Source organism: Dendronephthya gigantea, unplaced genomic scaffold (genome assembly GCF_004324835.1).
Source record: "Dendronephthya gigantea isolate DGI-Jeju-01 unplaced genomic scaffold, DenGig_1.0 000026F, whole genome shotgun sequence".
NCBI classification, from domain to species: Eukaryota; Metazoa; Cnidaria; class Anthozoa; order Malacalcyonacea; family Nephtheidae; genus Dendronephthya; species Dendronephthya gigantea.
This window is the reverse complement of record NW_021163036.1, coordinates 1,433,051-1,456,901: the sequence shown is the minus strand read 5'-3', so window position 1 is coordinate 1,456,901 and position 23,851 is coordinate 1,433,051. Positions and strand designations below refer to the sequence as shown.

General features: G+C 38.8%; 2 protein-coding genes and 1 pseudogene across 2 annotated transcripts in view; 1 reads left to right on the top strand and 2 right to left on the bottom strand.

The window, feature by feature from the left end:
* The window catches only part of LOC114523029 (MAM and LDL-receptor class A domain-containing protein 2-like), a 68,945-nt gene extending 61,693 nt beyond the window's left edge, over nucleotides 1–7,252 (bottom strand). The window contains exons 1-2 of the mRNA XM_028543834.1: nucleotides 7,075–7,252; nucleotides 4,585–4,707 (exon numbers count right to left, since the gene is read on the bottom strand). Coding sequence (XP_028399635.1) covers nucleotides 4,585–4,627 — 43 coding nt within the window. The 5' untranslated portion in view covers nucleotides 4,628–4,707; nucleotides 7,075–7,252. The remainder of the gene's footprint in view (nucleotides 1–4,584; nucleotides 4,708–7,074) is intronic.
* A 5,565-nt stretch (nucleotides 7,253–12,817) lies between these two features.
* LOC114523126 lies at nucleotides 12,818–22,046 on the bottom strand (annotated as a pseudogene).
* A 371-nt stretch (nucleotides 22,047–22,417) lies between these two features.
* On the top strand, nucleotides 22,418–23,793 carry LOC114523060 (UPF0561 protein C2orf68 homolog). The gene is made up of 3 exons (XM_028543881.1): nucleotides 22,418–22,744; nucleotides 23,248–23,402; nucleotides 23,567–23,793. The coding sequence occupies exons 1-3, from the start codon at nucleotides 22,489–22,491 to the stop codon at nucleotides 23,681–23,683; spliced, it is 528 nt and encodes a 175-aa protein (XP_028399682.1). The 5' UTR covers nucleotides 22,418–22,488; the 3' UTR covers nucleotides 23,684–23,793.
* The last annotated feature ends 58 nt before the right edge of the window (nucleotides 23,794–23,851 follow it).

Here is a 23,851-nt window from a genome sequence, read left to right as displayed (position 1 = left end):
GATCCCATTAAACTATGAAGACATATAGAAACAAAGATATAATCTGACTACCAACCACAATCATAGCCAGTAAAACGGATATAACTGAAGTTTTCTAGCCCTTTGGCAATGAATGAATTAAAAATATCAAGAGCAGTCGTGTTATATAACTTCAAAGAAGATCTCTAAATAGCTTTAAATCCCCCCCCAGACGACAGTTGGCGACCTTTTATAACACAATTTTCACACTGAATAAGATAAAAAAAGTAAATCCTATATACGATCTTTAAGAGGGAAATGAGATAAACTAAATGGATAAGCTAGAGGTCTTATGATAGAGCAATTTGACTGAAAACGGTCAGCGAAGGGCAAAGTTCTTAACAGACAATTTTTGAGGACACTCAAGGTGTATTACATAGTTCCCGGGCAGGCTGGGCTAAGAGTTCAAGTTACAAAAAAATGCAATGTCACGGTGGTAAATGACCCTGGTGGGTCATATTGACCTGTGATTATGGATTGGGCAATGTTGTCACGGTGATAACTGCCAAATATTTTCACAGCTTCGTGACACACTATCAGTGGCTCATTGCGGGGAAACTGCATAGCGCTTACCCACCGGAGAGCGAAATTTTGAACCTTTGAACTGCTGTAAAAACGTTTAAAACGCATTAGAACCACGGGGATGGACGCAACAAGTGATAATGAAGACGCGTGTACTTTGAGAATACCGGTGTTTGTTCTTACAAAAAACCACGGTCAATTTTTGTGCAATAAATGAGCGCAGCGGCTGCATGATTAGTTACCAGTGTTTATCCTCATTTTCAGATAACTCAAAAGTCTTTTGTACATTGCAGATTGTAAATGAATCAAATCCCTTTGGATTTTACAGTAACTCATTGTCCGGAAATAGGCTTAGAGCATTGCGCAACTTAATAATAGTAGATTAGCGAAATTTTGAGCGTGACCACTGGTATGTTTATAGAAAGGTATTAAAAAGGACTACAATAATAAAAATAATACTATTAATGATAGATTCTCGTCTATTTACAAACAATGTCACTCGTAAGGTGTGGTATCCTTAATCGTGGAAAGTCCACATTTGACGCACTAATCATTTCGAAAGATTGTGAGCACGAACCTCCCTACCGAACTTTCCTATCAATTTTTTCCCGGTTGCCTGGGCTGAGAAAGATCAAGCGATGGTCTACGAGTTAGTTCCACCTCTGTATCTGCTTTCTACTCTGTGACGTATGTGACCTTGTGTGGCTGACATTGTCATATTTTAGGACGACTTTGAAAAGTGAGAACCTAAAGCATTTCCGAGGTAACTTAAACAATGTTTTGATTTAATGTTCGGTGATGTGTTTCTGTTTAATTATGTCCTAGTGAGTGGCCTTGGCCATTCAAACTGCCAGATGTTTTGCTATTCAGCCCTGTGACGTGTACATTTCAAGAATATTGAGATGTCTGATGTCTGGTGATAACTATTCACTAGAATGGCACGTGGAATGAAGAGTTCAAGCTCGCTTATTTTATCTCCGCGTATAGCAATTAGAATCAATCGGACTCCTAGGTTTATTTTGAGTTTCATCCTTTGGTAACAGTGGATGAAGAAGTGATTTCCTTTAGTAGACCTCCAAAAAGAACCTCTTGGAACTGACAGAGCTATCTAGTGTAAATAGAGTCAGTTTAGTTTGGGTGTCGATCCTCCTGTAGTAACACTGGATGAATAAGAGATGATCCTTACTTGACCTTTAAGGAGAATGATTTAAAAACTGATAGAGCTATCCAGTGTAAACACATTTTAGTTTAGGTTTCCTTCTGTAGTAACACTGGATTAATGGAAGAACATCCCCACTGGACCTCTTGGAAGAACGGTTTTAAAAATGTTTTGTTTAGCTTCCTTCCTGTAGTAACACTGAAGATATCTCATCACAGGGTCATGGCAACAGAGTTATGTAAATACCAAAATATCTGGCTATAAGGAAGTTTATATATCATAACATTCGCTGATGACCTTGATAACAAACTTTTAAATTTGTGTTATTCTATGAAAAGAAAATAAACTATAAACAAATGCACGCTTCATGAATGCTTGCCGAGTTTTTAAACTATACTTTAACAGCGCGCCTTAAATATGATTGTTCTTAGAAATATTCAAAGTAAATGGAGGTAACGTTCTATTCCAACATTCTTAGTTCATACAATCGACGGAAAACGTTTGAAAGTTTTACTTACATAATTGATACAATTATGTTGATTAAATATCGAATCAGAGCTAAATGCTGTTTGTTTTAAAACTCAACAACGTGGATGGCTTTTAACTTATTGGCGGTGTAAACATGCAGCTTTGGTGTGAAAGTAATTACTCTCCGTATAATGTAACAAAAACCAATGAATTCCAAGAAACAAAGAAGACCAACCACAGACATTTAACATACCAGGCGCATCTTTTGTCTTTTTTTTAGCTACAAATTTGACCTTTTAAGGAAAAACGTTTGCAAAATCGCTAACAACTTGGCGAAACCCCAACATCAACACATGCGATGATGACCTGCCTCGCGATTGAGGTTTATCTGTTTGGTATAAATTATCCTGTTAAGGCTCCATAGTTCATCAGATGTCGTATTTTACCGGCATTCTATATTTGGAAACCGGGAATCTATGTTAAGTTAAGACTGCAATAAAATTTTAATCACCAAATTTCTATGTATGGTTAAGGAATTATGTATATTGACCTTTTTTTTCCTTTACGTTAGATTAAATTTTTTTCCATCGTCTCAATTATTCGCATTCCTATTTTCTATCGATCTCAGATATATCTTGTTTCACTAAAACTTGCACAGCATCATACGTAAAACCAGTTGGTCGAGTTTTAAACTGGTTCTTAAATTCAAATGAATTTTGCCAGCAAGTGGCCGGTTTCACCTCTAGTCCCGACAGGGCTCAGGTCAAACGGACCCCCTGAAACAACCCAGGGAAAATGGACAAAGTCGCTTTTTGTGATCGCAGTCTTTTGAAATGAATTTAAACCCTTCGTGTCTAGATCTCAAGTCGTCGAGACGTTTTCGTAAATATTTCAGCAATTAACGAACCGTTTGATTGTTTGGATTGTGAATATTTGAAAAACGCTGCAGTTTCGCTTGCTTGACGGACAGTCAAATATGGTGGTTTGAGACAGAAATGGCGGTCAACTCCAACAGTTGTAATTTTACCGCTCACAAATAGGATATACATGGACAATATATGTACGTTAGACAATCTTCAAATAGATCTATTACTATCTATGCCTGGTTTCTATACATGTCATTTACTCTTCCTGAATATGACAAGTCGGTCACGTTCAAGATAATCAATTATGAGTCAACTTGAGGTTTCTGATAAATGCTAATTCATCACATAGAGCTTTCACGATGAGCGTGTGAACATTTAATACACGCGGAATAATCATTGAACGTTTGTCCAAAGACGGCGCTAACAAACTCTCCAAATAATATCAGCTCAAATGAAAAGAAATCTCTAAATATTGACGCGTATTGTCTGATAAAATCCATAAGTACACTATAGTTTTCAAATTAAGATAATAACTGGTATTAAGATGCTATGCATGTGGCGACACGCTTTTATTGAAAGCTTAGTTTTTCTACTAATGCAACACACTAGTTTTTCGGCTGAAGATTATCGTTTAAAAAGTTACAAATGCATTCAAAAACAAACCAGTCAGTGGAGTTCAGTGGCACTTGATTTGTCCCGCAGACGGAGGGCTCGTGCGTCGTGACCTGTGAATCCGGTATAGTTTGTATTGAACGGAACTTTGCCTCGAGGGAAATTCGATCTTTAATTAATAATGTTTTTACAATTAAAAATTCAGTTAAATGAAAGAGTTAAGGCCTAGTTTGGTGCAAGCTGTTCCGATGTCAGCTCAAACCCAACTGGTATTTTTTGTTAAACAATTTCCTGTACAAATTCTTTGAAAACTATACGCCTGATTGACACGTCTTCGTTTATAGTAATAGAATAAATAATTTAACTGACAGGCGACATGCAAAACTGGATTGAATTTCGCAACACAAAATCCCTGGGTACTAGACTCACTGCAAAGCTTGCGAAAGATTGACTCTTCTTTCATCGAGAAATTTACAGGTTTTTGGGAAATTAGTTGCAGGTGAGGGTTCATACAAGTATTTCATTTTTATGTTTGAAATTATATGCAATATTGTATTAAATCACGAAATCATCTGAATGAGAAATGAACAGTTATGAACTAACGAAAAAAAAGATTAAAATGAACAGATCGAGGCTTCGTTTTCATCATCCTAAATTCGAGAAATGCAATTTTTTTTCCTTAAAGCCGTTATCGCTCCCAGTGTTTAAGAAACATAGCGCTGGTAGAGATTTATATTAAAATTCTCGTGTTTACCGAAGGATTAAGTGAATTCCGTTTATGGAAGCCATTCCATTGTTGCTGAAGGAAGTTTTCAAAGTCATGGCCTTTGGCCAAGGTAATGAATTGCACAAGCAGTTTGACATATAAGACTCAAGCATAATTAATCCTTCCTGGATAAGGAGATCATAAGAAATTAATAAAAAACGTGCTTGTCTAACCTGTGCAAAGAAGCAGAACAAGGATTGAAGCAAGCGACTCCATGACGGAGCACTCTTGTTAATGCGTCACCTTCGTTCAACAACGGACAGTGATGCAGGTTTCCAATTCAGCTCCTTGGAGGTCTAAAAAAATACAATAAAATATTAACTCTTAAGTTAGAGCTGGGAGAAACGGTTCATTTAATGTGTGTGAAATGAGAATACTTTTACACGTTCGGATGAGAATACTTTGTACTCTGTCTAAAGATCTCTGCGAATAATAAGGTCAAAGTCTAGAATTCGTTTCAAATGTAATCTTACACTATCTACCGCAAGCGTAATCGAAGGGAAATTGTAAATGATATATCCTAATTTATTTTTTTATCATCTTTAGTAGGCAAGATATGCGGGGCGAAATGTGAACAACGGTTTTTTTATCGAGTACGTTATAAAAAAGCGCGTTGCATGTCTAGGCAAAAATGCGTGTTGAAACATAGATTTTTGTGGATGTATTTCGTAATCCCATCCCATCATACAAATATGATAACAAATTTTAAGCTGATGTCGGTTGACCTGCGAGAGATTGTGTCATATATGATTACAGAGATTTCCTATTATTTAAGTCGTTACAACGCGAGGCTATTCGACACGGTTGGCGCAATATGGTGTTACGACTTTCTTCTTTTTACATCGCGAAGACCCCGTAAAGAGCGTTCTCGCAAATCGTCAGCGCAGGCGTCTAATTAATGAATGCTAATTGGCCGATACAATATAAAACGGCGCGAAGTCTTATTGCACAATATCTGCGTTGCGCAATTATCAAGCGAGCTTGACCCGCGCAAAGCTGCCTTCAGAGGTTAAGATGATCATGTGTCTAAACTAGCCTTTTCTGTCAGAGTAATGAAAGATGTTTCACCTAGTTTAAGACTTAACTACTTTAAAGAAAGTCTATTAAGAATGGAGCAACATACGGCTGCTACATCGAAGCTTTCGTAGGAACGTTAGTCTTCACATTTAATCACATTTTTTTCCATCAGAAAGCAAGAATATCATCTTTCAATCTGTGCGTACTACATTAATTGAGCTTCCTGTCATTGAGTAAGATATGTACTTGATTTCTTGTCGAATAAATACATTGATTTTACCAACTGTGACATGTCCCGGAATCTGCGATAATAACCGTAGATGCCAATGATTTGAAAACCCGCCAAAACGTAGTAGTTTTATCGCTGCGTGCTATCGACATTGCGTCTAGATGAGAAGCTATGTAATCCATGAAATTCAAGCGGCAAACGTGATAGAAATTAATCAATTAACGTGCTTTAATTTGTGATGGTCATTGTTGCCAGACAGGGAAAAAAGTGATTTCAAAACCGTTCCCACAAAGCTTGTTCTTTTAGAAAGTATTCAAACAACGTCGCCTTTTTCAGCAAAGACATTTTGAAAAAATCCTTAAAAAGTGCTTTTAAGCTAATTTTCAATTTAACAACACTGAGAGTTTCTTTAATTAACATAGGTATTTTACAAATTTGCATATGGACACAAAAAGTTAAGGAATTGTGTAAACGCGGGAGTATGGGTGTTATTAAACGAAAGGTCTTGAACGAACATGTTCGAAAAAAGTACTGTTTCATGTCCGGAGCAAGTTTGTTCTTGGCCGACAAAAGTATTAAGTACTCTAGATCGACAGGCCTCTATTGCAATGTACGCAGTGTAAATAAGTCATTCTGTGCTGATCGTTAAGATATACCAATCACATCAAACATACTGCATAACTGTTCAGTACAATTTCTTCACAATGTCGTCTCGCAAGTCTAAACGCGATTTAAAAACAAGATTTAGGCCTCGTTTGAACTAGAAATTGCGCAAAATGTTGCAAGACCAGCGTTCCCAGACACACACTATGATAACTCAAGTTTGATATGAGAAGAGCATGTAAAAGACAAGTTAGTTCAGTTGTTCAGTTAGTTCAGTATATTGAGTTAAAATCATGATACGGCGGTGCTTGAAAACTAAAAAGCGCGCAATCAAGTTCTATGACGCACCAGCGCTGTCTCACACCGCGTGTCTTGAAAAATGACTAGAACCTTGCGTCTATTTGCATATTCGTGAGAGCTCTCTGCAGATGTTTACCTAATAGGTGAGAGGAATGTTTACCAACGGAAAATAAATCTCGATATGCGAATTCTGAAGGGCATTTTAGCACGACAGACGACTACACTTGCGCGGGACGCTAAGAACAGCGTCTCAGCGCATTACATGAATGAAGCAGGATACTAGGTGAACTGCTATCGGGCCTCATGCTTCAGTAAATAAAGCTTACCCTATGGTGCTTATTCAATCATAACGTGGTGGTATATTGTCAAACTACGGAATTCTAGCTAACCCTATAGCTTCCTGCTAATAAAAACGCACCATACTACACGCTAGGATCGTTTATACAAAGAGCATTATGCTACCTTTACAAGCAACCAGCTCTTAAATTACATATTTTACAATGACCTTTCTTACCTTGATTTGATAAGGATCGTAAGTTTACTGACAAACTAAACAATCCTCGCCTTTCAGTTCCTATCTGTTTTTAAAGAGTTTTGTGTAAGCAAACCCAGATTTGATCAGAAATTCTGCCCAAACGCCTATGAATATCGACGTGCGGCTGGCGTTCCTCGCAAGGGTTCAATAATGTCTCACCCTCTCCACGTTTAAAGCTCTCTAATTTCACTCGAGCCTTGTGACTGGTGAGAAACGTGCCGTCCACCAATCAGCTTTGCATAACATGACACTGCTCAACCAATGGGGGGCCAAGCGCTGCCTGTGCATGTAGTCATTTGTGATTTGGACGTTCATTCAAGTATTTGCTATATTTTTTATGTTAAATTACATCCCAGACTGGCCAATTCGAGTTTGACAATCATTTTGAAATAGGAGTCGAACTATCACCGCAAACTTGCTTACAACCTTAAAAATTTAAGGAAACAGCATGTCGTGCTTTTTTTTTTAAATTTATCAAATCGCCTGCTTGTATTTTACGTTACGAAAACGTAAATAAAAATATCATTGATTTCTTGTGGCAGTTTTTACTCAATACTAAATTATTTGCGGAGTGTTATGATGTTAAACAGACGCAATAGCAGACAAATAATAAATACTGAAGTTTCCCGCCATGAGCTATAATCTCCGGCGAACACATTCCATCTTAAAGAACTAAAGAAGAAGTGGTGTTGTCGTATACGCCGTTATTTGCAATATCGTAGTATATCATGTTGTTGAACGCCAGAGTTTATTCATCTACATCATTAATTCTGGCAGCTTGTGGTATTAGCCGCGTCGCCGTGACAACATTGAGTACGCTTAGAACTGACAGGACTGGGTAACAGGAAAAAGTGCAGTTCGCGAGGCGAATATTCCTCACCCGAATATGATCATAATGCCTAATCCTAAATAATCACTTACAAAAACGCGGAAGTTTATATTAAATGCATCCAAAGATCTGACCTCTGCGGTTGTTTACGCCGGATTTTGTCAGGAGCAAAACATTCGGAAATATAAGTCAAAATTGTTTGTAAATAAATTTGTTGGTAATTTCTTTTGTTTACGAATCCGTCACCGTAGTAACAATGTATTACTACAGGAGAGATAAGTTACTGGCTATCAAGTTAGTTTAGTTTAGGTGTCCTCCTGTAGTAACACTGGATCAATAAGAGATTATGCTTACTGGACCTCTAGGAAGAACAGTTTTAGAACTGATAGAGCTATCCAGTATAAATAAAGTTAGTTTAGTTTAGGTTTCCTCGTGTAGTAACACTGGATCAATAAGAGATGATGCTTACTGGACCTCTAGGAAGAACAGTTTAAATCTGATAGAGTTATCCAGTATAAATAAAGTTAGTTCAATGAACGTGACTCTTTCTCTTTCCAAAGAAACGTTCAGAGAAATATTCATGAAGTTGCGCAAACTACATGTGAAACTATTACCGCGTAGTCAAAACTTTGTCAAAACAAATCATTTCAAAACAAATACAAAGTCTACGCATCAAATGTGGTATAACTACTGCCTAAAAAGACAAAAATCGTCGTGATGTTTCGACCTGAGGGTGTTCTACGAACGAGGAGTACCATTTCAGATGTGAAGTTTTTGAAAACTCTCTCGCACTGTTTTCTGGTTATATTGAAACAACACAAAGTCTAGCTTGATGAACTTGTCATGCAGTTGCTTGATTCCAAAAATTCGTACGTGGCGCTAATGATCATCCCATTAATCATCGATCTTCTAGCCAAAAAACCTACGTAAACAAGCCGTGGTAATAACAATTAATGAGGGAGGGTTTTGTCCGGAGATTGGCATAAATCTTACATTCCGCTTTTTGTTGGCTTTTGTCCATCCTGGTCATTTAGTTTAACCCGATCCGCACAAATGAATTGTAAAGTCATGGAGTAAAAGTCATGAGCGACTTTTGGCCAATGAGAGACCACGAAAAATTGAAGGGTTGCACCCCCTCTTAAAGGACCACGATTGCAAAAGAGGGAAGGGAGCGAGAAGCAAGATATGAGAAGCAAGCTATATGAATAGTCACATTGTTAACCAAAAAACGTATCAGAAGCACTTATAGTTTAGCTTATTTATCGGCATATAAGTTACAAGTATACGTGCCATTGGGAATTAATATTAGATGGCGAAGCATGACGTAACTAGTCACGACACCTGACATATTATTTCATGGCGTAGGAACTGACATTCTGTTTTGAATACAATACGCGTGACTCCTACACGTAGAATATATAAGAAGTGCAAATATTTTCTATAAAACGGGGATCTTCGGCTTTAGATGAAAGCATATAAACTAATGAAATTGCAATTGTTCATGGGGCAATGATGGCTCATAATCATCTTAAATATTTGAGTGAACAAACTGACGATTAGCTGTCAAATATGATCTTTACATGACGTATCATGTTCATTAGATTTTTGTGAGTCTTATCGCATTATGAAGACTAAGGCTTTGAACTGAGGAAAATACGGCTATTCGAAAGTCAAAGCCACTGAATTAGTGGGGCTTTCGTTTGGCTGATTGGTGGGAGTGCTTCGGTTTTTTAATGCGTGATAATGTGTATTAAATTTCGAGTTTCTCTAGTTGTGAATTCGCTCTCATCTCATAGTGAGAGCAAACTCCTACACTGGACCTTTGAAATATCTTATTCAGGTACTTTAACACTACTTATAGCAGAGTAAAACCTTTACTAGACCCTGAAACTGTCCGTGTTTGGGACGTGTATTGACACTGTAGTTAAAACTCATCTCCTATAGGCTAAGGGCTGATGTGGTCGGGTGGGTGATCTACGAACTATGGCGAAACCACCTGCGATTTAGCTCCTTATGTACCATGGGCTATTTTGAGCACATCGTATCACGTTCTCCACGTAACATTGATTAATTTTAATCGCTTTAGCAGTTGGAGACGTCATTACGAAATATTCAAACTTCCGCGCAAAGGGTGCATCGCTAGAGTACCCCCTCTAACTTTGTGGCCGGTCAAACGTATCTTTGAAGGACATACGAATGACTAACAAGTGTTAAGTCTTTCAAGGATGCGCGAGGCAGGAGGGGAGGAGAAGGGTGGCGGACGAGGGGGGAGGGCACGCTTGCATGGTTGCTTCAATTGTTCTACAAAAACTGTCATGATTTTCGTTACGACGCAGGTACGAACGAGGTAACGCACGCTGGTTCAAGTCTTAACATGATAATGGTTTACTAAAACACGGCGCTATTCTCATATCAAAAACCATTGTTACTCTAGTTTCGACATTTTGAATAGGTCAAGAAAAGGTCATTCTCGTCTGCATTGTGATATTATTAACCTTTCTTTTGAATCCTGATCCAAACTTGTGCATTTTAAGTTGTTCGCATGAATTATATTTCCCTGCGCGCTCTTGGGTTGAGATTTGAGATTGCGCGCGCGCGCCCACAAAGCTAGTAGCTATCACGTTATGTAACAATAAAATGGGATTACATGAATAGCAATAATCTATTGAACGTGTTTTTATCCACACGTTTATTCAGCAGTACCACCGCGCTTCACCAAACCCCGTGCAATTGCACGTGGCGTGATAAAAATCCACGATATTACGTAACTTTTGTATGGGTAAAATGCGTGGTATGATTTAGAGAAATGACTAAGCTGGATCGGACCTAATGGGAATGTGTCAGCAGTGATAGTAGGTGACCTTTACCACGTATATTTTAGAATTTAGATATCATTAACGTGGATCTGAGTCAGCACAATTCGTTATCACACGAAGGTTCAATGTCTCTAATATGATAACTGATTGATACAGAAAACTGATTGATTTATGTTTTAAAAAAATTGTCCGCGTAAAACTTTGGATGCTTTGAAAAATGAATTTCCGTCGGGCCAAAAAAGTCACCCATAACTGAAAACCTACTTGTCCTAGAAGGACTTCCCTAGAAGGGCATAATAGGTTACTATAAGCATTCTGAGTGCAAAGCTTGCAGTTTTAAAAGGATAAAGAATGAACACATGATAATGATTGTGCATAAGAGTGGAACACCAAGTAATTAGCAGTATCGGAGGAGACATTTGGGTTGGCATTTTTCATAAGATTTACTTTTACAAGGTTTCATATGATTCCTATTGTTGCCCGGAATCTGACAGATCCATGTTTTTTCCTGTTAATTTCGGGTTAGAAAAGGGGCCTTGATGTCACCGTAGTGGGTGCAAGAAAAATATATTGTCTGTGGTCAATCACGGGTGAAAGACTCTGTCTGTTCAAACTGAATATTTCATGTGTGAATTGGGCGTAAAGCCAGCTCTTCACAGCTACCACTTCAACAGTATCGTATTGCTGCGTAGGAGAACTCCTAGTTGAGAGGTCGCATAACTCGGATTTCTGTAACTTAGGACTTTGTATGAAATAATGAATATATATATTGGAATGACAATGAACGTAAATGAGATTTATTATCTTATTAACTGATTTCTTAATTGTACTTGACGCAATTTCAAAATGCCATGTGCAGCACAAACCTGGCTCAAACGTACAACCAGTAGCCTATCATTGTTTTCTTGGGAACCGTCGAAAACTTCAGTCAAAGAAATGCCCCAAGTAGAAAACGAACTTTAAGAATTAAGGTTTAAACAGGCGATAGACCTTCCATTTAAGGAGAGGGAGGGGGGAGTGTGGGCGCGCCAGGGCAAGATACGGGGGGGGAAACCTGCCTCCAACAAGTTTTGAAAGTTGAGAACTTTAGAAAGTTGGACAAACTTGAAGAAACTTTAGAAAATTGGGCAAATTTTTCTCGAATGGGACATGAAAAGGGAATGTATGGAAACTTGCAGGTATAAATAAGACTGATCGTAATATCAGCTTAAGGACTGCAGAGATTGATAGCGTTTGAAAGTAAAACGTTAGTAGAGCATCTAGTATATAAATAAAACTACCGTATTCCCTAACTAAATACTCATAGTATTAACATATCTTTATATATCAAAATAATAATACCTGATAATCCTTGATCCAGAGTTGAAATACGTCGCTTTGGGTCAAGGAGAGTTAGTGGAATCAAACGTTGAAACACGCTCTTTGAACTCGTTATATTGCCGTTTAAAGTAGGATGTTTTGCGGTGCTGATATCCCAACATTTTAAAATTGCGATGACGTTTGAAAATACCGTCAATAACGCGGAAATTATGATCAGTTTAAGAAGATAATAAGGTTACTACACGAGGTTTTAACACGAAGGCGTTGATCATGGATGTTGTCCAGGAACGAAGCCTTAATTTGCATCAATCAACGTCAGAATAAATTTGAAAGAATGCCATTGAATTGTTGTTGAAATTACTCTATTGTTATAATTTGAATGCCTGTGTAGTAGGCTAAACCCGAAGTGGCGTAACTCTTAAGGCGGATTTCCACTTACAGCGAAATCGTTCGCTAGCGAAATATTTGCATATTTTCTTTTGAATTTTAACAGCATAAGTAAATTAGTTCGACTTGACTGTTCTCAATTGAAAAGAAAAAATGCAAATATTTCGCTAGCGAACGATTTCGCTGTAAGTGGAAATCCGCCTAGTTTAAAAGCTGTCAGGATCAGGATGTAAATTTCTCTCTGTTCCAGGCTAGTCACAAATTTGAGTATGGAAGTTATTCATCCTGTATTTCAATTTACTACATCAGAGAAACGAAGGAGACACAAACACAACGGACACGAGAAATTCAACAATAAACTCTAAATTTTAATATCGATAACAAGCAATATAAAAACCCGTTTACACTAAACCAGACAAATTCGAAACCGGCTTAAAATTCGTCCTTTTCTGCCTCCCGTTTGCACCAACAAAAAAAAATAAAACCGGAGAAATTCACGACCCTCCAACAAATTCAACACCCTCCAACAGGACGAATCACGTGTAGATACTTCAGAAATGGGAAACGGACAAGATGGCGAGTCCCAAAATCGTTCAGTTTCGTGTAAACGTAGGTTAAAATTCATATAACTACATAGAAGTAATTTTTGCCCCGCAGATAAAACACTGAATTTCTTAGTGATATTTACAATTTTGCGTGTTTGATATTTTGCACCAAAACAAAGGCACGTGAATAAGTTCACGCCATGTAAAATAAGACTGGATTTGAATTGCCTACACAGCATCTCAAAAGTGCCTAGATTCCTAGCCTTGCACAACAGAAAAACACAAAAACCATCAACTAAAAGTTGTTTGTTGACCGGTCACCGTCCATTTCCGGCATTTTCCGATTTCTTCCAGCAATAGTCACTGGATTTGCGAACACAAATCGTTTAATATCACACCATCTTGAAAGAGAATAACTCCAACACTTTCCGATCATCTTCCGAGATTATCCGACCATTTCCGAGAGGTCAAACGATCACAAGTAGAACAGTCGATCACTGAGAGCTAACGCAGGATCTTTGTGGATAGAGGTGCCAACGAGATAGGCTAGCTTGTGAGCGTACTACAGAACAGATGGTAAAAAAAAATAGCGCTAGTCATCACAGAGTAAAGTTAGGTTTAATAACTTTAATTACGCGAAATGCATCTTACCTGACATGGTGCTGGGACTCGCACAGTTCCTGGCCAGTTATAATACAAATGAGACAATTTGTACGATAATCTAACGAAGAAAATACTTTAGAATTGTGGTGGACTACAGAAGACTCCTAAACTAGAAAAAACTTTATTTACACTGGATAGCTCTATCAGTTCTAAACTGTTCTTCCTAGAGGTCCAGTAAGGATCATCTCTTATTGATCCAGTGTTACTACAAGAGGAAACCTAAACTAAACTAACTTTATTTATACTGGATAGTTCTATCAGTTCTAAACTGTTCTTCCTAGAGGTCCAGTAAGGATCATTTCTTATTGATCCAGTGTTACTACAAGAGGAAACCTAAACTAAACTAACTTTATTTATACTGGATAACTCTATCAGTTCTAAACCGTTCTTCCTAGAGATCCAGTAAGGATCATCTCTTATTGATCCAGTGTTACTACAGGGAAACTTAAACTAAACTGTTCTTCTAGGAAATTATTCTCAGGAAAGCCTACGTAACTCAACCACTTGATGTTATTTATATCGTCACCATGCAAGCCTTTCTGACAGTTCTAGTTACCTCTGAACATGGTCCGGTTTCAATGTTGATGAGTTATGAACAACGATATAGTGGGTAGGTGTTACTGTTCCCTGACGAACATGTTGACTGACCAAGAAGAAATCGTACCTGAAATGAAATGCTCTGTTATCAACAAATCCCACCAACCTTCACAAGTTATCAAATCCTAGGTTACCCAGAAGTATGTGTGTGTCCATCTTCATCACCTTGCGAGTGACGTGCGTCACTGACTGCAATATACGAAACTGGACACACATACTTCTAGGCTAGGCTACTATCACCTAAGTTGACTCACCAGTCTTTCCTTGTGACCGTGTGATCTAAAATAGTGCCTGGAGCAGGATTTTCTAACATGTGTTGAGCTCCACGAGTCTGAAAATATAAAAGTATATTTCTCAATATTCTACGCTAGACAGGATTCAAAAGCGGGTAGGGTCGCAGCTCCTCGCAAGAATGATTTTCATTGGCTGAACTTTACAATACATTTTTGTTTCAACCAACAGCATAGCTTCGTTCTTTAGAAAGCATAGAAAAAAGACATTATCCAATTGGGCGAAAGCTTTCGAGCACTGCGACATGTCCCTCAAAAGCAGCCGTGGAAAATGATTTTGTGGGCGCAACCAACTATTTCTCTGGGTATAATCATATGTTTTTAGACGTGATACTTTAAATCTTTAAGTTATACCATAAGCAACATAATTACCATGTCATCGTTAGCCGTGATGTGGACTGGCGGGTCCACATCAGCTTTTAGTTGACGGATACTAACCTGCCTTATCAAATAAATTATGAATGAATGAATGAAAAAAAGCCTACCTCGTAAGAGAAGATTCTGGTGTTGATTCTTTTCTGGACAACAATCATCGCCATCTGTGGCTGGTAACTCTCACCAAACATCTGACAATTGTGGTACTTCGAAACTACCAACAGTGTTGAGTTGACCATCTCCAACACCATCGCGAAACACGATGATTTTCTCAGGTAATGTATGGTTGATCTGGTGGTACACAAGAGGTAAATAAATAAAAAGTAAATACTTTTAAAAACAACTGTCATTCAGAGAAAAAACATTCACCTCGTGAAATTTCTTCAAGGCAGACGTGAGACACATCTTGAGACCATCGACTAGCTCCTGTCCTGGTGTTTGGAAGCAAACTCGAGAGTACCAGCGAGTCAGGGAACGGTTGGTACTAGCTACAAAACCACCAACAGAGCGACCACCATGACTGGAATCATGGTAAACATCAATACCAACCACCATCAGGCTTTTCTGTAAAGATACGTTCAACCGCTGTCAATTCGGAGCAAAATCGAAGAGAGGGGGTATGAGTTGACAGTGAAGCTTACCAGCGGTATGTCTAGAGCCCACAGTTCACCTCCTAACTTGCAGTTGATCTGAAGGGCAATCTTCTGAGTCACACTTCTTAGTTTGTTTTGCTGAGATATCGTACGGGCATTGATAACCTTGAAAGACATGGGAACAACAGGTAAGATGGTCATGTGTAAGCTGGAGGAGGTAGATATTGTGTTTAGAGTATGGTTAGGTGTGGTGGAGAGTATGGTAAGGTGGAAAAGTGTGGTGGGTAGATGAACTGATGAAGGAAGGGTGTGGTGGGTAGATGAAGGAAGGGTATGGTGGGTAGATGAAGGAAGGGTATGGTGGGTAGACGAAGGAAGGGTGTGGTGGGTAGATGAAGGAAGGGTGTGGTGGGTAGATGAAGAAAGGGTGTGGTTGGTAGATGAAGGAAGGGTGTGGTGGGTAGACGAAGGAAGGGTGTGGTGGGTAGAATAAGGTACATAGGTTGTGGTGAAAAGATTTACCTGTGATGGTACAGGATACTCGACACAACATAATTTCTTCACGGCGGCATAGCGATCATCACGGGAGGTAGGGAAGATGATGATAACCATCTGAATATTGGGATTAAGATGTTCACGGATTGTACGAAGGTAGGTCTCAGTTCTATCATCACGAGCCTCCAGCACGATAGGGTCATTCACCTAAAACAGTTTGTATAAAATACAACATTGTCAACGAAACCATCGTCAAAAGACGTGCATCAGTACACAGCAAGGCTTCGAGGCTAAATTTTGATATCGAGATGGCTTCATCTTCGAGAAATCGTATAAAATCTCGCTTAGCAAAATGTCAACAATATGGCTAGAAAATTTAAGATGCGTGAATGTCCAGCAAATATTTTAATGAGCTATATTATGTATATTGTAGTATCCCTCACCGCAATACCCATGGCTGGCGTGACTTTCTTCATTGTCTGAATGAAATCCATCGCTTTACTCTGATCGCGTTTCGTGAAGACGCATAACCATGAATTCAAGGCCACCTGCAATGATACAGTGGAGTATACGCTTAGATTCATTCCTGGGTTGTCTCTACGAAGCAAAGCGTATAAAGAAATCCTCTTACCGGTGTGATAACCATCTCTTTGACCACCTCTCTGCCAAAATCTGCTTGTTGATTTGCCGTGATGGTACTCGAACCAAACTTGATTTTCTCAGGAGGAAGCAACCGGCCCTCAGTCTAAAAGGGAATATTGGCCTCAGTCAGTTTTCAAAGGACCTGCATGGGCATTTCTCGATAGTTGATATAAGAATGTGTTCTTACGCGAAGGATGCCCGGATCTAACTCAAGTCCCCACATGCTGAGATGTTTCTTAGCCTACGAAAATGAAAACAAATCATGTTAAAACTCTTACGCAATACGTTGGTGGTTTAGTTTGGCATAAAATGTAGCAGTAGCATACCTCAGGGGTAGAATTCACATTCGCCAGGAATTTCCTCATGCATTCCTCTCTTTGCATCGGAGTGACTCTCGTGTGAACTGCGATATCCTGCAGAGAGATGGGATTTTAGTCATGTTCATACGAGGCAAAGTTTGCTCCGGAAGAATGGAGATATTGCTTCTGAGGCCATGATGTGTGTGTGTTGGATAAATGGGGATGCATATAGTTTGATGTTGATAAAAAACGCGCTTACTTTCATAACCCTGAAGTCACTTCTCATGACATCAGTAAGGCCTGTCATAGAACATAACTCCGGTATCAGCATCACCGTTTCCAGAGGTGGTTTCTGTAAAAGTAAATCACATGTAAACATTTCACAATCAGAAATACAGCACGTCAAATAGTTTCTATCATACCTTTCCTTGTTTATTTAGTTCCCGTTTCTGTTTTGGCCGATGAAGAAGCAATGGTTGACCGTGGTTGGTTATTTCTTTGTTGTACGCTTGCCTGGAAAGAGATTACACCATCGGGATCTTTCAACATGATGATAATAATATTCATTACAATGATAGTGAAGATGATGATATTAATCAAGGCATAAAATGGTATTGATGTTGTAGGAGATGACTTTGATGATGATAGTGATGATAAAATTATATTGATTTTGTTGTTGATGATGTTCACGACGATGATGATGATGATGATATTGATCACGATAATGATGATGATATTAATAATGATGATGATATTGATGATGATGATATTGATGATGATTTTGACGATATTGATGATGATTTTGACGATAATGATTATGATATTAATGACGATGATCATATTGATGATGATGTAGACGATAATGAAAATGATTATCAGTGATTATGATGGAGAAGATAACGACTTACTTGTAATAGTCAACGAAGCTGATCTGCTGTCCAGTGTGAAACATGAAGGTAGAGTTTGGATTTTTGTCCCACTCAATATCATCAATTCTGTACGTCTTATTATTATACCTTAATCATAAACGATCAATTATTTAACGAATCGTTAAGCAGTATCTATACTACACTGTTAACATGCTGAAATCATACAGATATTCACCTCGTCAACACAATCGTTCCAACCAACAGCTTTGTGGCGACATCTTGAAAGTTGTTTTTATTTGTTGCGTAAATTTCGTGCCTGTCACAACAGTAAAAAATAGGCACGCTAAACGTACATGCATTTACAAGGGGACTAGGATCCTTTAAATGTTTTCAAATTATATTCCCAGAATGCAGAGAACATAGAGGGGTATAGAGGATCAAAATATACACTCTTAGAAAAATCACTTACAAATATTCCAAGACATTATCTGTTCTCAACAAGCGATGAGAAACGTCAGCAAGCAACATTAAACCACCTTGAAAAGAATAAACTTTTAGTTCTAATGCAATGATAAACATTCAACTTCGTAAACAAACCTCTGACTCTCTGAGGTGATTGAGCGAAGACTATCGCACGGTTAGGTCGGCTGGGTTTTGTTAAACCGTATCTGTGTTGATAAACACAAGTCAATATACCAACCTTCGTAATGTGAAATCGCAGTAATATAACCAGGCCATAGTTCCAGTTTGTGCTGAGGGATCTGAGCCGGTCGTGTTGGATCGTAATAATATCGTCCAACTTGCTGCATTTGTAAAGATCTCATTACTCTGTCGAGTTTAAATAGGGCATTATGAAATTAGCGTCAATTAAACACACGGGAATTAACAAGAAAGGCGGGTTGCTGATAACCAGCGCATACTTACTTTTTGAATATGATATTGTAAAGTTGGACGCATTGATCTGGTTCTAAAAATTTCACTAATTGAACTGACAGCGTAATCTGGGCTCCATCTGTGGGCCGCGTCGACTGTAAGACTGTCGGCTAAGAAGAGAAAGAAGAATATGGTTGGGAGAATTTGCGAAGAAGACAAGCCTCTCTCACACTTCTGACCACACCCACCCCCTCCCTCTCGGCCCCATTCCTCTCGCGCCGGATACACAACCTTCACACGCGTAACCCCCCCTCCCCTTACCTGTTGTGGTAGTTTATGAGGCAGGAACAACTGAATGCCATCAAAAGCTCTCGTCTCGCCAAGAAAATCAGAATGATCATAGAGCAGCCTGTATCTCATGCCTCTGCTGTCAATTTCAGGACTGGAAAAAACAAGAAAGAAACTAAAAAACTTTTAAGATGTGACCGTGGGTCTCCCCTCTCAAGGTAGGGCAAAGCCCTGGCTTGTTTGACTTCCGGTAGGAGGGAGAGTGTGTGTGTGTAATAAGCCTTTAAAACATTTTTACCTGTAGGAGACACAATACTGATACACGCCTCCAGTCTTACATCTGATTGGAATATTGTTCACAGCCAAAGGTACTCTAAAAACACCATAAAACAGAATCATTCTGAATGTCATCTGCCACATTTTTCAACCAAAGTTACACGACATATGTGCAGTAAATACAACAGAGCAATGGTAACAAAATCACGTACGGTGTCCCAGAAGTTCCCTTTTCGCCAGTTTGCCTAAACAACGAGAGATGAAATATTTTAAAGTTTTGAATCCAAAAATGATTGATGGGTTCAATCTGTTTCTTACGTGTTTGGCGCTTTCTCTCTCAAAGACATCTGTTGTAGAGCCTGTGTTGGTGGACCACCGGTCTATAGAGACAAAAAATTGAGCAAGATATCAGAGACACATTATCCACATCTGCCTTAGTACACAATATTTCTCAAATTTTGCAGATCTACTTATTCCACATTTGTTAGACACGTGAGACGTTAAATCTCAAAATACTCATGCTCCAGGTGGAGCATCAACCATTCACTAGAGATCAGTGATAATGAAAAGCTAGCACCAGTCTACTTTGGGTTCACTGATCTATATTGGAACAATGAAGTTTACATATTGCATTTATTAGATAAAATACTGACCTGAGATGCAGGGGACGGTTGTTGTTGAGGTACAGGAGAGGGTTGTTGGTGTTGCTGAGGTACAGGAGAGGGTCGTGGTGGTTGATCAGGTGATTGTTGGTATGGAAATGATTGTTGTTGTGATGCTTGAGCACCTGGTGATTGCTGAGCTCCAGGGAAGGGACCACCTTTTGTAAAATAATACAATATTCTAATGCCCTATTTGGTGACTATGAAAATAGAGTAAAATGGATTTCAGGTTATTGGCAGCTGAATATGTGTCACACAAATAACACACTGACATAATAGATCAAAATAATGACAGCTTCAGTTTATTGTGCTTTGATTTTGCAAGCAGAAAAATTGAATCAGATCATTGCTATAACGCTACTGACACAGAGTGTTAGCTTGCAATATAGGAACAATTATCTACACTCATTCACATATACTAAAAGTAGAATATATCATTTTTAAAAGTTACGAGTGCAAAAAACAAGCCTTGACAAAAATAATCCACAAGAGAGTCAAGATACAAAATTTATAAATCGTAAACAAAAGTCTTCACCTACCTCTTCCAAACGATTGTGGTTGTCCTGTCTGCTGCATCCTAGGGGTGGGCCCTGGTCCTTGGGGAGCTCCCCTTGGTCCAAAGTTGTCTTGAGGTGGTCCACCTCTACCCAGTGACTGTTGCATTGGAGGGCCAACCCCTCGTCCCCTGGGCTGTGGGCCACGTTGAGGAATGGGTGCCATGCCACGTCCACCTTGGGGTTGTGGAACTCTTTGTTGAAATTGTCCTCTGGGTTGGAATTGGCCTTGCTGAGGAGGACCCTGCTGCCTGATGGGAGGTGGGTACTGACCCCGTGGTGGCTGTTGTTGCATTCCGCCTCTGGGTGGAAATTGTCCCTGTTGAGGGGCCGGTCCACGTTGGGGATATTGACCTTGCTGTACGGGCATTTGTTGGCGTTGCCCTTGAAACTGACCTCTTGGTGGAAACTGACCGCGAGGAGGGAACTGTCCTTGTTGGGGACGGGGACCTTGCTGGAACTGTCCTGGGGGTGGATTCATTCCACGTCCACCAAACTGTTGCCTTTGTCCTTGCTGACCATACTGTTGGTTGGGTCCCATGGGTCGCTGCCCAGGTCCCATCTGGCCAACCCCACCTTCAGGACCGACAGGCCGCTGTGGTTGCTGATGGTAAGGTTGGCCTGATGGATACGGTTGACCATAGTGTTGCTGTTGCCCTTGAGGTGGGGGGCCGGGTGGGTACTGTTGTTGACCAGGAGGTTGCCCTTGCCCCATCTGTGATGGAGAAGCAAAATATTTAAATACGTTTGTTAATATGAAAACAACAATTGACTGTAACATTACCTGGGATGGCGGAGGTTGTCCCACATTCTGGGGCTTTCTGGCTGGTAATTCCAACGCCTAAAAAAACATTTTACCAAATCTTTATAAAAGGATCTTAGTCATACATTCATACACAAATATTATGATAGCATTTCAGCACAGCTTGCACATATGCTATGGATTGAGAAAACGCCTAGTGCACGAAAATAAACTTTAAAGTTTCAACCAAGACTGATTATTTAAATTAGACAATGAATAATACTGAAATTGCGTTTAAAATCCAATTTCAACCGAACAGAGCAATGAAACACCGATATTTCAAGCAGGAATTTGATGTGGTTGTTTTAACACTAACGGAATAAGGAAATTGGCTGATGTGCTTCAGGCATACAAAGAAAACACGAGGGAACTCATGGAATATCATCAACATTTACTGTAATATTTCATCTTATAAATCGTTATCAATTCACAATGAAATGGCCCGAGATACATTCAAGGACTGGCGATTGCTACTTACGTGAAATACACCGTTAAAAAGAGACAAGGGGAAATAAAAAATACACAAAAGAGCTTTGCGAATCACAACACAACCAAAGGACACTCGCACACTATACGCACACTGTCCCAAAATGATAATCTTTTTTTAACCATACCTGCAAAAGTTGAGATCCACGACCCCCTCTTCCTGCCATCGATTAAAAGAGCAACGTTTTTAAAACAAAATCAAGCTGTACAAGATATTCTAAAGTGAGTAAAAAGCCATGTTTTTCATCAATAAAACAAACACTTTCTCTGCGTGTGTAGAGAGCAGTTATAATCACTCTGTAATCTGATACTTAGCGCGAAATATAAAATGCCGCCTTGTAAAATTCAGGTGTATTGCGGGCAAATCAAACTTGTGCAGTATATTTTCAATTTTCCTGGCAAAAATCGCTTTTCTTTCCTAAATAATAAAATACCGTACCCTTATCCTGAACGTTAGTGATGATGCATCAACGAAAAATTATATTTTTGTAATTCCTACGCATTTGCAGCAAAGGTATTTTTGGATTTAAATTTCCAACATGGCGGGTCATATTATCGGATTATACTTTCGGCCTTACGACAGGGGAACGGAAATACGTCGAAATCCACCCGACTACGGTACGAACGCATACAATGACGTCATATATGTTGACAAATGTAGTCCAGTGTTTATATTTGAAAGTCGTTGTCTTCTTCAAAGTTTAATTTCTTTTTTAAATCATTCTATTTTAAATGCCACCACCAAAGATTGATAAATCACATGGTTTCATGCAATCTATAGTGAAAAATCAAGTTTTACGAGACGAATACGACAAAGAACAGAAGCTTTTGACGAGTGAAAAGAGAAATGAAGAATGTTTGAAAAATGACAGATTAATAGCATCTCCTGTTGTCGAGACGGAGACGAAGCGAAATCGTACGCAAAGAAGAGAAGCAAAACAGTTATACGTGCCACCTCATTTAAAAAAACGAGGCGTCGAGGAACTACGTTAGTTTGAGTATTGATATTGCTTTGCATGAATAGTTTAAATGGATGGTATTTAATCACAAATGTTCTTGGAATAATTGTGACTTGAGCTCATCAAATAAGAGATCAAAAACTATCAAAACTGTGCAGGAAACATGAAGACATAGTTGTGGTACAAAGAACATACAGTAGACTCACTCAAATTGGAACTATTTTAACTTTGGGTCCCAAGGCACATCACCTACCATTGTCCACCATCACTTTGGCCATTCAATGATATCTTAATAAGCTTTATGGCCAATCATCACACTGAACTGGCTTGTGCCACATTACTATATCTAGTCAACAGCATAAAAATTGGCTACACATAAAACTGAATATCACTACTGTATGTCCAATAATATTGTGACAATATTACAACCCTCCTGGAATTTAACTTCTAGAAAAATGGTTGAATTTTACATGCTGGTTATGTGGTCCAAAACTAGTGGTAAACTCTGACTTTTTTTGTATTATTTTGCTAGAAGAAACAAAAACGAAAGAAGCAACTCCTGAGGTTAAACAGGAATTAAAGAGGGTGAAAAAGGGCATATCACGAAAAGATGAAGAATCAAGAATCTTGTTTAAGTTTGAATATGAAGGAGATAATGGTGAAGTGAGGTCAATCCTTGTGAAAGAGGTAAGGTGGTGTAAATAAGGGATAGTGAGGAGTTTCATTGATTGTGATGGATACATAGTGTTGATAGATGATACATTAGGATGATAGGTGATAGATGGTGATGTGAATGATACATTGGGATGATAGATAGTGATGAATGAAGTACTATTGTTGTTTCTTTCTAGGATGACAATGCCGAAGATCTGGCAGAGACGTTTGGTAATCAGCTTGGGCTAACAAAGACACTTAGAAAGGCTCTACAACTCAGACTAGAAATGGAAATTAAAAGTTGTTATAGTTAATGAAACTAAATATAAATAATAAGAGCAAGGCTGTTACTGATAGACAGCTTGTTAGCTATTGTAAAATGGATTGATATATTGTACGATAATGAAAAAAAACTATGCATATGGAGTTTAGTTTTGCATGTGATATACTAGCCAGCAAATAAACAGATGGACTTTCAAAAC